The sequence below is a fragment of the Rana temporaria genome, chromosome 1 (assembly GCF_905171775.1).
Source record: "Rana temporaria chromosome 1, aRanTem1.1, whole genome shotgun sequence".
Classification (NCBI taxonomy): domain Eukaryota; kingdom Metazoa; phylum Chordata; class Amphibia; order Anura; family Ranidae; genus Rana; species Rana temporaria.
Window position 1 is genome coordinate 209,816,373 of NC_053489.1, and position 15,951 is coordinate 209,832,323.

General features: G+C 43.9%; 1 protein-coding gene across 2 annotated transcripts in view; it reads right to left on the reverse strand.

The window, feature by feature from the left end:
• Positions 1-15,951, reverse strand: part of PI4KA (phosphatidylinositol 4-kinase alpha) — a 163,742-nt gene that overhangs the window by 69,158 nt on the left and 78,633 nt on the right. For both annotated transcript variants that reach the window (XM_040348472.1, XM_040348480.1), the window contains exons 20-24: positions 14,732-14,840; positions 12,451-12,587; positions 11,373-11,506; positions 11,187-11,269; positions 8,805-8,875 (exon numbers count right to left, since the gene is read on the reverse strand). In XM_040348472.1, the coding sequence (XP_040204406.1) occupies positions 8,805-8,875; positions 11,187-11,269; positions 11,373-11,506; positions 12,451-12,587; positions 14,732-14,840 (534 nt within the window). The remainder of the gene's footprint in view (positions 1-8,804; positions 8,876-11,186; positions 11,270-11,372; positions 11,507-12,450; positions 12,588-14,731; positions 14,841-15,951) is intronic.

Sequence of the window (15,951 nt, forward strand, 5' to 3'; positions counted from 1 at the left end):
TAACTTCACCCCAAAACAAGCAGAGCTCCTCAACAGAGGAGGTGCAACAGTAAACAGCCGCCTGCAAAACCTAGCGGCCGAAAGAAGCATCAGAAGATGCACTCACAGCAACCATATAAAATCTGGAAAAAGTGTGAACGGGACGACCAAGTCGCCGCCCTGCACACCTGTGAGACAGACGCATAATGTCGCAAAACCCAGGAAGCACCAATTGCCCTGGTCGAAAGAGCCGTGACCGAAAAGGGGCGACCGACCCCTAAGCGCATAGGTCTGTATGCCTAAACCACCGAGAAATGGTGGTCGACGAGACCGTCAGGCCCTATTGTGGACTAGACACCGACACAAAAGGAGCGTCAGACCTCCGAAACTGAACCGTAGCAGGCAGGTACACCCGCAAAGCACGTACAATGTCTAAAGTAGGAAATGCAACCTCCTTAGGATGCGCCGGCCGAGGAAAAAAGGATGGAAGAACAAAGTCCTCAATCAGGCGAAAGGCCGAAACCACCTTCGGAAACACCACCACGTAATCCTAATGGAGGATCAAGCATGGCGAATTGCAAGGCAAGACCGCCAAATCAGAAACCCTTCTAAAAGAAGTAATGGCCACTAAAAATGCCACCTTCCGAGATAGAATCTCTCTGATGTTTCCAAAAAGGAAGGTTCCTGAAGAACCGAGTGCGCCAGAGTCCAAACTCATTGGGGAAGAGGTGAACCAAGAGGGGGAAGTATATGACAAACCCCTAGCACAAAAAGGTACCCACCAGGGAATCGGATGCAAAAAGCCACTGACAAAAAACACAGTCAAGGCTGAAATCTGCCTCCAAACGGTGCTTAAGGCAATTTTTAGATCCATTTCAAGCTGTAAAAACAGCAGGACCCTGGACAACGAGTACGTCCGTGGACGTCACCCCATCTCTTTGCACAAAGAGACGTAGGTCTTCTAGGTGCGATGGTAAATCCTCCTGGAAGGAGACTACCTTGCTTTCAGCATGGGTGAGATGACCGAGACGGACAGACCCCGGTCTCTTAAAGTCTGGCTTCCAACAGTCATGTCGTGCAAGCCAGTGACTGTACCACAGGAGGAAGTATGGGACCTTGAGACAGAAGGTCCTCCCGCCCTGGCAACCACCAGGGTACAGCCGCCACCAGGCACCCGAGATCAGTGTGCCAAGGACGCCAAGGCCAATCTGGAGCGATTAGAATCATCGGGATCCCCTCGGCCTCCACTCTGTGGAGCAGCCAAAGGAAGCAACTACAATGGAGGAAAGACATAAAGTAGCCGATACAGACCCCACATGGCCACCAACGCATCTGACGCGTCCGTACAAGGATCACTAGACCTGGCCACGAACTCCGAAACCTTGTGGTCGAGATGAGCGGCCAGGAGATCCATGCCCTGTGAGTCTCACCTCCTGCAAGGGAGCTGAAATGCCTCCAAGTACAGAGACCAGTCACCCTGGTCCAGCATCTGGCGACTCCGGTAGTCCGCCTGCCAGTATACCTGATGGTAGACCGAAGCTACGACCGTGGCGTTGTCCGGCTGAATCCAGATCGTGCGACCATTCAATCTCCTCGACCACGAGGAGAGGCATAGTCTGATCGCCCAAACTACTAGGACATTGATCGGTAGACAGGAGTCCACTAGAGTCCAGTGACCCTGGGCCGTCTGGACCCGCCAGGCGCCCCCCTCAACCCATGAGGCTGGCGACCGTCGTAATCGCCGTCCACTGAACGGGAAGAAGCGACTTCCCGGACCGAAGAGTCGGGGATCCCAGCCTCCAATTCAGAGAGACTGAGTAGGTGGCTCACCAGATCTAATGATCCAGAGACAAAAGAGATTTGTACCACTTGGACAGTATCTCCCACTAGAAAACACGAGTGTGGAACTGGGAATACGGTACTGCCTCGAAGGAGGCTACCAACAGGTCCAGGACTGGCATGCAAAACGGACAAATGACCGATTGCATGAAGCCAACACCCTCACTGCAGACTGAAGAGTCTGCAATTTCTCCAGGGGAAGAAAAACCTTCGCCACCGAGGAGTCCGGATCAACCCTAGGTACTCCAAACGCTGAGTCGGAACCAGGACGGACTTCAAAATGTTTAACACCCACCCGAATTTTCGGAGGGTCCACAATGGCTATAGACACATCCTCCACTAATTCTGAGCCAGAAGCTGCTCTCAGAAAAAGGGCGTCTAAGCCGCCCATGATGGCAAAGCCTCGCTGTCCCAGCAAAGCTAGGATAAGTGCGAGCACCCTGGTGAAAACTCTTGGTGCTGACGCTAGATCAAAAGGAAGGGCCACAAACAGACAGTGGACCTCCCCAATCGCGAAGCACAGAATCTCTGTGACTTGCGCAAAATGGGATCATGCATGTATGTGTCCTTGATGTCCAAGGACGCCAGAAAGTCCCCCAGATGGAGCGCAGCTACCAACAAATGGATTCTGTGCGGAACTACCCATCGTTCACAAAGGCATTTTAGATCCTTGAAGCCCAAAATCGGATGGACCCTGTCCATCTTTGGGACCGAGAACAGATTCGGATAGGATCTCTCAAACCTCTAGTCCTGCAAGACAGGTGAAAATTACCCCCCAGCTTAGCAAGCGCCACACTGCCTCAGGGCAGACCGACGAGCCGCAAGACTCGAGGGAAAGAAAATCTGTTCGGTGGATAGGAAGGAACCCTCTAATACTCCGAAGAGACCACCCCGCAGACCCACTGGTCGGCAAGCAAGGAGGTTCATCGAGCTGTGAACTTGCAAAGACGTGCCCCCACCCAAGATACAGGCAGGGGGAGGCTACATACATTGGCGGGATAGGGTGCCTTGTGTTCGGCTTACGCACCCAGGGACATTATAGTCCCCCAGTTGTCCACGTCTCTATATAAAACAGAACCGGGGGACCTGAGCCGCAGCCAGGTCCTGGTCTGATATAGATCATTCCCCAGGGAATAGCGGGGGGAGGGGCGCCTTGTACCCCTCTCACATCCGCACTCCGCTCCCACTCTGGCAATAAAGGATTCCAGGACTACTGACAAAGTGTCTGTGGGAATCCCAGGTGCAGGAGCACCAGCTGCCACTTCAGGCATGATTGGGGAAGAGGCTGACTCCATTTCAAAAGCTCCCAGGGCCCTATTCAGGCTAGACTGAAAACCCACCCTCTTGCTGCACTGAACGGGGGGTCCCTGGGGACTCACCATCACAGGAAAAGACTGCACAGCACCGCTGCCCACCCTCAGTACATAGCTTATGTGAGAGGAGGAAAAACCATGAGGTAAACTGTGAGGAGACATGTGCTGCACGCCTAGGGACCAGCACAAGATGGCCAACCACAATAGTAACCTGCGCCATAGCGCGGCTACAACAAAATGGTCGCCAATGGGATTTTCAATAGTAACTGAAAATCACCCAAAAAATGGCAACAGCGCTGCAGAAAAACGCAGCATTTTGAACAGTGAAAGCCCAAAGAGGCTAAACAGTGTCCAAACTCCTCTTCTAAAAAGACCCCAGCAGTAAAAAGAAACATCGCAGTCCCCTCAGTAAGGTGTCCCCCCTCAGTAATGTAATGCAGCAGAGGGAAAAGAAGCAAAGAAGGGAGGATAGAAGGCCCCCTGAACCCCAGGAATGCCCAGCCGTACCAACCCACTGAAGCGGGAGGGAATGTACTTACCCATCCAAGCGAGGACTCACTGATGCATTCCTGACAGGCCTACAACCGCAATGGAGGTAGCTGTCGACCCGGTCCACTGTGAGTGAGACAACACCACAGCCCAGTCATGTGTGGACCTCGGAGTAAAGCTCACCGGCCACCCCAAAAGTCTTGGGGTATGTCATGGCAGACCCAGCCTCTTTGCAAAGGTACGCTCACACTCGCTGGCCGGACTGAGTAGACTACAAGGATCTAAATATCCAGCCTGTCTCTCAGCCGACAGTTGATAAAAGATTCTTTCATGAAAAAATAAAATAAAATAAATTCTCAGAGCGCTGGGCCCAAAGGGAGCCATACGTCCTTATCCTTTGCTAGGCAGAACGAAACTAAGGCTGCATACTGCAGGGAGGAGGGTTATGTCTGGAGGGACCGCCCCCTGGGCGAGGCTGTTCAACTCTGTTAAAGTAACATGTATTTAATTATCTAACATGTTTCTGCCTAGTCCTCTCCTGTAAACAGGGAACATAACTCACTTGTCAAGATTTAAGGAGCTGTGTCCGTCCATGGACGATAAGAGAAATTAAAAATTAAAAAAACTGAAACGGATATTGTGAATATCTATAGACTTAATTATAGAAATTTAAAATATAAAATATTAGAGGGAAAAACTCAATACATGGAGAACAAATTATTCATTAGTTAAACAATTGAGATCTAGGTCTATATTGAGTCCCTGGGGCTGCATAGTCTGCAGACGATACAGCCATTGGGTCTCATTCTGTGAAATGGCCTTTTTAAGGTCAGTCCCTCTCCAATGGTGCACAGCTCTATCAATGCCATAAAATGTGAGCTGGCGAGGATCTCTATCATGGTACTGAGCAAAGTGATGCAACACACTGTGATTAGGGAAACCTTTGGAGATATTGGCCACATGTTCATTTATCCTAACTCTTAGCTCCCGTGTAGTGCGCCCTACATATTTGTAGGGAGCAGGGACATTCCAGGACATATGTAACATGCTTGGAATAGCACGTGATCAGGGGTTTAACACTGAATTCCTGCTGTGTTACCAGAGATTTGAATTTGTTAATTTTCTTGCCATGTCTAGTGGTTGTACATCTCGTACAGTAATGAAACCCTGATCCATCCAAGAAAGTTAGAGGCTTTCTTGGAGGGTCCGGGACATTTGGTGCAATCATGTTCCTCAGGCCCGGTGCCCTCCTGTAAATGAATTTAGGTCTGGGGGTAAAACAGTTTCTAAATCTCTATCCTTTAAGAGGATAGGCCAGAATTTACGAAAAGGTACGTTCGATACTTTTGTATTGTCTATGAAAACCAGAGACAAAGGCCAAGTCTCCTTGGAGTGGCAATTTTTTCTTAGAGGTCAGAAGAGTCTCCCTATCCATAATTGAAACTTCTGTTTGTGTTTTGGTTAGTATCTGTTGTGGGTAAATAGAGAAATTATTGCGCTCGTTCCGAAATAGTTAATTAAAGGTGAAAAGCTGCGACCAAAAAGTGTTATACTACACTACTACTACATCGTGCGGCCCGGTTACTTTATCTTAGCAGACACGGGAGCGGAAACAAGGTTGGCTGAGATGATCGATCGTTTTTGGGCGCTCTGAGTTGGACAAACCTGTGGGAACACCTGTTTGAATAACATCATTACATGCTGTATTGGGTCTCCTTAAACAGAGACCAATAAAATTCGGTAAGAGGCAGTGTTTGTCTTTGGTGGAAGTGCCTTTCTCATCACTTTTCCTGGGATGTTTCATTGATCCTGCACTGGGAACATCTTTATTATGAACTTTCTTCATGGTGGACTTTTGGCTCACTTATAAGACTTTATTCACTGAATTTTTTCTATTTTTTCACTAAGAGATTTATATTTTTCACTAAGTATACACATATATTTTTCACTAAGTATATATACATATGTTACAGCATATTTGCATATGGTGTCATTTAATTTGATATTAGTTGCTTTGCAGATAGCTTGTCATGTATATTAGCGCGATCTGCTCTCTGTTTTTGTATCTGTTGTGGGTACCCTTTTTCTCGAAACCTTTCAGTGAGAATTGAGGCCTGTGCATGAAAATCAATGAGGCTATCACAATTCCTCCTGATCCGCATATACTGGTCTTTGGGTATACCTCCCAACCATTGTGGATGGTGACAACTATTAATTGGCACGAAGGGGTGCAGCTTTATTTAATTCAATTTTTTTATTACTATAATTGGCGCGAGATACCACTTTTTCCACCATTTCGAGGTTTACACAAATGTTTTATCTACGCAGCCATGGATGTTCTCAATTTCAAGAAAGGTCGCCAGACCAATATTGAAGAAATGTTCCAACAAGCACCTAGTCCCAATCTGGACCTAGATAGAGGGTTCAAGCAGCTCCAGTATGATATGGAGAAAAAAAATAAGACTATGGTGGGACATAGCTTCATTTAAGATGTATATCGGTAAGAACCTCACCCCCAGGAGGTTAAGATGGGATGGGAACCCTAATGATGGTGTTGAGGACCTGACACTCGATGAGTGGTTTCAGTTCTTCAACGCCTGTGAGCAAAAGCTTATGCAGCTCATGATTAGGAGGCTTCGAGCCAAACATTTCTTAGTAGAAGCCAAAATTGCTGAAAGAAAATATGAAACCATTTATGGGAACTAAAGAATACTCCAGAATCTCCAAACATATTTGTCTAAATATGATGGCGAGATTAAACAAAAAAATACCAGAGGGATATAAAAGATTTTGAGGACAAGAAGGATTACAAATGACAGGGGGAACGTAAACCAGTCCCATCCCATAGACTCCTCAGTGGAGGGGGATATGGAAGTTCAAAATGTGGTCACTCAGTTGGCCAAAAACTTTAAAAACAATCCCCATACCCCAGAAAAAAATCTTCCAAACCCTCCCATAGCAACAATACTGGTTGTGCACAGGCCTCAATTCTCACTGAAAGGTTTAGAGAAAAAGGGTACCCGCAATAGATACTCACCAAAACACAAACAGAAGTTTCAATTATAGATAGGGAGACTCTTCTGACCTCTAAGAAAAAATAGCCATTCCAAGGAGACTTGGCCTTTGTCTCTGGTTTTCATAGACAATACAAAAGTATCGAACGTACCTTTTCGTAAATTCTGGCCTATCCTCTTAAAGGATAGAGATTTAGAAACTGTTTTACCCCCTAGACCTAAATTCATTTACAGGAGGGCACCGGGCCTGAGGAACATGATTGCACCGAATGTCCCAGACCCTCCAAGAAAGCCTCTAACTTTCTTGGATGGATTAGGGTTTCATTACTGTACGAGATGCAATACATGCCGTACAACCACAAGACAGGGCAAGAAAATTAACAAATTCAAATCTCTGGTAACACAGCAGGAATTCAGTGTTAAACCCCTGATCACGTGCTATTCCGAAAATGTTACATATGTTCTGAAATGTCCCTGCTCCCTACAATATGTAGGGCGCACTACACAGGAGCTAAGAGTTAGGATAAATGAACATGTGGCCAATATCTCCAAAGGTTTCCCTAATCACAGTGTGTCGCATCACTTTTCTCAGTACCATGATAGAGATCCTTGCCAGCTCACATTTTATGGCATTGATAGAGCTGTGCACCATTGGAGAGGGACTGACCTTAAAAAGGCCATTTCACAGAATGAGACCCAATGGATGTATCGTCTAAGGACTATGCAGCTCCAGGGACTCAATATAGAAAATCCTCAATTGTTTTTTAACCAATGAATAATTTTTTCTCCAGGTATTGAGTTTTTCCCTTTAATATTTTACATTTCTATAATTAAGTTTATAGATATTCACAATATCTGTTTCAGTTTTTTAATTATTTAATTTTTACAATGCAATTTTTACATTGGGGTACAATTATTATTCCTGTACAATTCAAATATCCTATTGCGATATTGTCTAGGCACTGGCACGCAATGGGATTGGAAGTTTTTTCTTATCTGTGTAAGGTTCTAGCGCGCCGGATGTTATTGTGTTGGTGCCAATGAGTCCGGCACTGAGGCTGTTAAAACATACACCTTTTTTCTCATGTTAATTAATTGACAAGTATTCTTAAGACCATCCAACCAGTGACCAAGTACGCTTCCATATGACATGTTGGATGAAACGTACGTCGAGGCGGTACTTGGTCACGCTGTTACCTCACTTCCGGTCCCGCTGGCTCGCCGTTGTCGCAGGTGGAACACACGCCTGTTCCAGCCGGACGGACAAGATTCATATACACTTTATGCCTCTCAGCCTCAGTCTCGGGCTAAGGCACTTTTAAAGTAAGCAGCCATTTGGCTTTTTATTGTTATTATCTACTACCTAATAAAACAGGATTACACTATTTTGGTTCCCATCTTTTGTTCACATATCCTGCTCTGAGCCACCATTGGGGAGAAGGGTTGGTTCCGGGATATCATCTCTACCTTTAAAGCAAGTATCATCTTGCTCAAAGTGCATTTGACCTTTTTTAATTAAAGGGGTCAACATCTTGTGGTAAGCTGCCATCCATTTATCGAGCACATCGGGTGTTATTATACTGATGCTGAAGGTGTTCAAGTCTTGTCACTGGATTTGCATCTGCGGATTGTATTGGAAGTTTATTAAGGATTCACTACTATGAATTTTATTATTGATTTATGGACTTTGCATAATTCGATTAATGATTTGTTTCATTATCAGCACATGCACTTTATGTTTTATATTATTAATTATATTTCACCATTGTGATGTTCAGTGACATTTGGTAGATGTGTATTAATGTATTTGAATATAGTGCAGTTTCTTTTTTGTACTATATATATTTTTTAGGACAGGCACTTGCCTGTTAATCAATAATTATAGGGTTCATTCATTTAATTTTTATGCAACTCTTTAGCGCCTCCACATTTACACTACATAGTATGCATACTAGCTCATTATGCCTTTGTCTTGCAGGTTTTATTTTTTTTCTGTGGGTTTACAACCACTTTAAAGCCTCAAAACTGGCAATAGCATTATAATATTTTGTCAAGGACCTGCCATATCAAAATAAAGCCACCGTTGATACAAATGTACAGAGGAGGAAACTTGGTGTATGACATACTGCATTAATCTAAGTGACATACAAGGCTATTGTTCAACTTTTACCTTATCGGCCATCACTGCTAAAAAGGCATCAAATACTTTATCAGCTACAGCAATAATGCACAGCATCATTCCTGCAAAAACATAGAAAAAGTAATCAGAATAATAAAAATTGAAAAAAATAACTGATGCACATTTTTGTGAAAGGTCCAATCAATCGAAAATCGTAAATTATAAATATGTTATTATTTGAATTGCCATAATGGTAATCTGAAAACAATTTTTTGTTTGATGTTCCAAATTCTTTTGAGGCCAGTTAGTGGCACTCATCCCCAACTTCCTACACTCCCCTACAAAGTACTTTGATCCCTTTTCTACCAGGGCACATCATTAAAGCGGAAGTAAACCACTGGGCTTTTTATTTTTGTAACCTGCAAGGTATATGCATAATGTGCTAGTATGCATCGCATACTAGCACATTATGCAAGACTTCCCTTAGAGCAAAGGCCTTCCACCGCTGACAAGGCTTCAGTGGCAGTTGCTTCAGAGCGTGTGTGCGGGTGACGTAACCGGCAACATGTACAGTAAATATCTCCTAAAAGGTGCATGTTTAGGAGATATTTACAGTACCCATAGGTAAGCCTTGGCTTATCTGTAGGTACAAATTATGCATGGGAGTTTACTCCCACTTTAAAAAGCAGATTGGTGGCCTATTTACCCAATGCTGTTTATAATCCGAAGGCCCAATACGAGGAGATGTGCATCATGTGATTACATGCTTTGTTTACAGCCCTAGTGCACAACTTGCAACCCTTTGGTATATGATGTTTGGCCATCAGACCTTAGCAGTCTGTATTGGGAACATTAGTTAGGATAATAGCACTGACCTCTATAAGCCTATTTCCACTTCCATATGGTCTTTTCTGCAGCATATCCTTAGCCAAGAGGGTAGAATGTCTACACTCTTACCCTTATTTCCCATTTTAGGTCTGCAGTTTGCCATCACCAAAGGGCATAATGTTCATCATATGTAATGCTTGAAAGGACCGTCAGAGGCCACATTTGAGATCCTTTTTAGCTCATACGTTCACAACCCCCGGTTTACAGAGTGGATCCCTCCCATTCCTCTTATAATAGAGGAAGGAGAGAGATTTTAGCAATAGTGAATGGGTAAAAAAAATGGAATGGCTCGGCAGCTACAGACCCTTTTATGCCCATATAATCCCCAACCTGTCTCTCTAGTGACCCGTTTATTAGCCCCTTATCCTGCACATCTACAAGTTAACCATCTTCATCTCCATCTGGCCACTGTATGTGACCTGTATATTAAACTCCCTCACTTCCTCCTCTCTCTGTGTATGACCCGTACAATAGTGTATCTTGTGCACCATTACCAAGCTGCATGATTAACTCCCCCCCATGTTTATTTTATTTTCAAAATACTGTAGCAAAAAATTAGATCAGCTTGGGTTATCTACTTTCCAAAAAGGGATGATTTGGGCTATTTTCACACATTCCTGAGATTATTTCAAAAGAAAGTAAGGGAAACTGTTTGTTTTTTTGGTATTTTTCTCCTTTTTATCGTAAAAAAATGAAATAAAAAACCCAACAGTTAATAAATACCACCAAAAGAAAGCTCAATCTGAGCAGGTGGATGACAGGTCTGTGTTCACTTTGCTGCTGCAGAGCGGACATGGCCCGCTGTTCTCTATGGGGCAGTCTGTTTTTAGAGAAGCGTATTGGATGCCGGACGATCCGCCACTCAATCGGGTCTGCCTGAAAAACTGACAGGGGGACACGATCTAAACATCTGCGTTAGGGGGCCTGTCAGTCAACGTTTCAAATTGTTTCTAACTGAAAAATGGTCTGCCAATGAGGGGGTATTACAAGCTGGTACTCAAGTGGTTAAACTAGTCTCAATGAACTGTGAATGTAATGAGGAGGGATGCCAAATATTTACTACAAGATCAAGTGTGTTTAAATATTTACATATTTCTCTCTTGTGTAACTTCTGCCTTTGGTACAGGAAGGTAAAGGAATGTTGCCAAGAGGGACCAAAACAGCATTATTTTTTTTTTAAATAAATAAATAAATAAATAAATAAATAAATAAATGTATGTTTTATCCTTCTCTACTCTAACAAAACAATTTTTATTGCTGCATCCTCATTTGAGAGATTTCCCCTCACTTCCGGTTTGAGGAAGTAAGGTAAAACCTTCATTAGAGGCACAGACAGCAAATAAAAAACAAAGGTTCTATGCCTTCTCTTCGACAAGTTAGGAAATGTTGCATATAATTAAAGTGTAACCGTTGAAGATCTATGATGAACAGCAAAAAGTTTAACCAATTTCAATGCAACACAAATGAATGTCATGGGTACTATATAGCAAATTTTAGTTATGCAAAGCAAATATTAATTTCTATCAAATAAAAATCAACTCTCACCCGATTTGTCTTTCTGAATTGCTTTATCCTCAAAGTAAAAGAACATGACCTGGAAACGGTCCTTATCTGTGGAGTGCAAGACCCTACCAGGCAGGAAATGATTTCAGATTAAATAGAAATAATAGAAATCAGGTTTAACATGTGAGCAAAAGCAAAACTTCAGTGGATGTATGTTGGTGTGCTCACCTCATATGCTCCAGCCGATACACAGAGAGCAGGTAAGTGGACATGGCAAAGTCCAGTTTGTTGATATTTTGGCATACTTCTGGGGCTGGATCCAGCAGATTAATTATAGTGCTCCTTAGCTCATTTAGCTCTGCCTGCATGTAAAATATCAAAATCCATACAATTGTTTTGTACACAACACAATAAGGCTCCATGCACACTAGATAATTTTTAAGCTCCTAGCTGTTACTTTGAGGGGTTTTTTTTCTGCCTCTTGAACCAAATAGTGTTATCCTGTATGTCCATGCATACTATTGTAGGCTAGAAGGGTTTTTTAAGCTTCAGCCTCTAGGTGCAGGAATTTTTTTTAAATTTTTTTTGCGTTTCTGGGAGCAATTTGCCAAAAGAGAAAAAGCTGACAGCTCCTAAACGCTGTTAACCACTGCTAAGCACCAGTTTCCATTTTTTTTTCTTTCTTAGCCATCGGCCCGCCAGCAACCTTAACAGCCAGTGTATAGCCGGTTGTTAATGAGTGGGCCAGCAAGACGGCTGCCGCATCCTTAACAACGGATGACTCATCAGCTGTCAGCGGGGTTCCCAGCTGTATGTAAACAAAACAATTTGCCGGCAATAAAAAACTGGCAAAAAGAAAACAAAAACAACATGGGGCCCCCAAAATCCATACACTACCCTTATCTGAACATGCAGGAAAGGAAGGGGGTGAGCGTACTCCCCCTCTCCATGGCTTAACATGGTGGGGTGCTTTGGGGTAGGAGGGCTGGTATGGATTTGGGGGGGGATCCCTACTCTGTTTTTTTCCCTCAAATGTTATTGCTAGCAATTGTTTTGCCCGCTGACAGCTGACGAGTCATCCATTGGGAAGGACATGGCGGCTGGCTTGAATCCACTATTCACTGGTTGTTAAGGACGCAGTCGGTCACCTGCTCCTTAACAAAAATTCTACCACTACTAAACACTTTTAAAAACGCTGGCAAAAAATGCAAAACATTAGAATTTTTTATCCAGCAAGGTATTGGTGGTTTTTGAGCGTCTAGTGTGAATGAAGCCTTAATATTAAAAATTGGAAAAAATTGCTCACAGGTGTTACGGTGTCATTCTTCATTGCGGAGTTGTACTGCAGGACAGAACGCAAAGGTTCCTTACTGGGAAAAGTCAGCAAAGGAGATTTAGTTGCAATTTCACAGACTCCCTCATACCACTCTTCAGGCCACAGACCTGCAGTATAAAATAACTTGGCTGATGAGATTTAGAACTGTACACAAAACAGAGACAAACTCAACAAGACACCAGTTAAAATGCAGTTCCAAGAGACATAGCAAGTCAGTTATACAGCACTACAATGATGTAATGTCTAAAATGGTGTGCTAACTTTAGCAATTTGCAATTTGGCAGAGTGGAGACAGTGCACACTAGTAAACAGGCATTTTTTAAAATGTGTTTTTCTGCCCTGTCCTCTTCTCTTTCCTACCTTTACCCATCTGATCCTTAGTTTTTCTTTATTTAGCCCCGGTTCACATTGATGCTACTTTTAAATCGTGCTACTTCAGCACATTTTCAAAGTAGCAGGTCAGTGCGGTTTTAGGTGCTACCTGGCTGACATCTATGGCACTTCATGCACAGAGGTCTATGCAAGCCACACCTAAAATTGCAAAAATACTGCAGGAACCTTTTTTTCCCCAAATCGGTGCAGCACCGCAAAATCAGAGACACACAGATTTGACCAGCTCTCATGTAAAAGTGATCCAAGAGGCTCCACAGCCACCCAATCACTTTAACAGAGCTTGGAAAGGCCATCCCTCGACCATTCATGGGCTCTCTAGTGCCATCAGGGAGCCTGCGACCAATGAAAGCGGTCAGGTTGGCTGAATACAGAGGAGAAGGAGGAACAGCCATATCTCACCTATGACAAATAAAGCCGTAAATGACATGCATTACATCACTTCCAGTTTTGGTTCTTTGTTTACCGGTACCGGTCACTGCCCAAACTATCACAAGGGATTTTGTTCACCCCTTGTGACAGCAATAAAGTAAAAAGAAAAAAAAAGGAAAAGTGTAAAACAAATACATTGAAATAAATTGAATAATACAATACCATAAAAAAAAAGAAAGAAATGTTCCCCCACCTCCTTGTGCTCACATGCAAATGCACATGTAGCTCCCACATGCATAGGTAAACAGGAATTGCATCACACATTTGATGTATCAACACGAATGTCAAAGTGTGAGCAATAATTCTAGCACCAGAGCTCACTTTTTACTCTAAGCTGGTGGCCTGTAAAAAGTTTTAAAAGCATCGCCTTTAGAGATTTGTTTAGGTACCATAGTTTATCATTTCACAGAAGAAACATTTTTTTAAATATTAAAAGTTTGGTATCCATTAACTCGGCACAACATAATATTTTACCCACAAAAATGTGTGTTATATTTTATTTGTGTGCATTAAAATGCATTAACAAAACCTAGCCTGTAAATAAGCTTAGAGAAATGCTCTGAGAGAGACCCTGGGCCAGATCCACAAATGAATTACGCCGGCGTATCTATTGATACGCCGCGTAATTTCAAAGTTCCCGCATCGTATCTTTGTTTTGTATCCACAAAACAAGATACGACTGAATGAGGGATCGATCCGACAGGCGTACGTCTTAGTACGCCGTCGGATCATAGGTGCATATTTACGCTGGCCGCTAGGTGGCGTTTCCGTCTAATTCTGCGGCGAGTATGCAAATTAGCTAGATACGGCGATCCACGAACGTACGTCTGTCCGGCACATTTTTTTACGTTGTTTGTGTTTGGCTTTTTCCGGCGTATATATGAGGCGTATCCTATGTTAAGTATGGCCGTCGTTCCCGCGTCAAATTTTGAAAATGCTACGTCGTTTGCGTAAGTCGATCGCGAATAGGGCTTTGCGTAGAATGACGTCACAGTCGTAAACATTGGCTTGTTCCGGTTTAATTTCGAGCATGTGCACTGGGATACCCCCACGGACGGCGCATGCGCGGTTGAAAAAAAACGTCATTTACGTCGGGTCAAGATGTATTTACATAAAACACGCCCCCATCACATCCATTTGAATTGCGCGCCCTTACGCCGCCAAAGATACACTACGCTGCCGTAACTTACGGCACGCATTCTTTAAGGATGAAAAAAAAAGTAAGTTACGGCGGCGTAGTGTATCAGAGATACGCTACACCCAACGGAAATATGCGCCAGGGTACGTGGATCTGGCCCCAGGTGTAGATATGTAGGACTATCTTAGAAGGTGAAAAGCAAAGGGAAGAATAAAGGAAATGTTTTTGGTATTTATTCAACACCAATATTACCAAAATACAGTAAGAACCTGTATAGTAGCTATAATTTACCTGATCCCTCCACTGCAAAGCCCATAAGAACAGAATATAACCAGAAGTCTCTGAAGAGCTTCTGTAGACGTGGCTTGGCCTCTTTAATGGGTTGTAGTCTTCGAGTTAGCTGGAAATCAAGTGCAGAAAAAATAAATGTATATCATTCCATAATGGTAAATCAAATATCAGTTATGGAACATACACAAAATGCAATCATACTTCTTTACACGTATTACTAAATTACACCTTAACATCAGTCTAGGGCAGGGGTGCCCTACCTTTATAGTGAGGGCCACTGAAGCGACTTGGTAACCAGTTGCGGGCCACAATGAGCGGAGCGGGAGGATGACCGGTCCGTGTGTCCACTCTGCATATGCAGAGCAGACATGGAATCAGCCCGCTCTACTCTATGGGCCCTCTGATCTGATCCGCCCAGACGGAAAAGGATAGATCCCCTTCTATTTTTTTTAGAGGATCGGATTGGAGATAGGCATGTGTAAACAGACACAACTTTGTTTACACCTGATGCTCCATGGAGGTGAATGGAGGGTCCCGATTGGGTCCACCTGAAAACCGGACAGGCAGACCGGATCGAACTAATCAACCTAAGGCTGCATTCACACTGATGCTCTGCAGTTTACCCGCATTGCGGGTGCAGCGCAGTGCAACCGTGGCTTTCCTGGGGGTTAGCTGCACTTTGCCATAGACTTCGATTATATCCCGCAACTGTGGTGCACTTTATGAAAGCCCACCAAAACTCCTGCTTTTAGGAGTTTTGGTGGGCTTTCAGAAAGTGTACCAAACCCACAGGTAATAACAGAAGTCTACGGCTCAGTGCAGGTAACCCACAGGTGCACATGCGGGGGCAGTTTGAAAGCAGCCCAGTAACCACTGCAAGGTTTGTGCCCATACATACACTGTGATTTTAGAATATAAACTGACCTTTAATAATAAATTTCCATTTAGGAATCTCCCTTGCTCCAGATATTGCCGGCACTTGCTGTCCCTGGCAGAGTGCAATTGGTATCACTCTGCCTGTGACACAAACCCGCGCTATACAGAAATGCAGCTCTGCTCCCTCCCCCGCCGGTTCCATTCAGAACACTGATGCTCTGGGATGGTGGGTCGGGAACCTACAATCTGGGCTTGCTGACCCACCATGCCAGAGCAGGGGGTCACGGGCCACACCAGAGGGGTTGGGCACCCCTGGTCCATGGTATATACAGTATAGACCACCT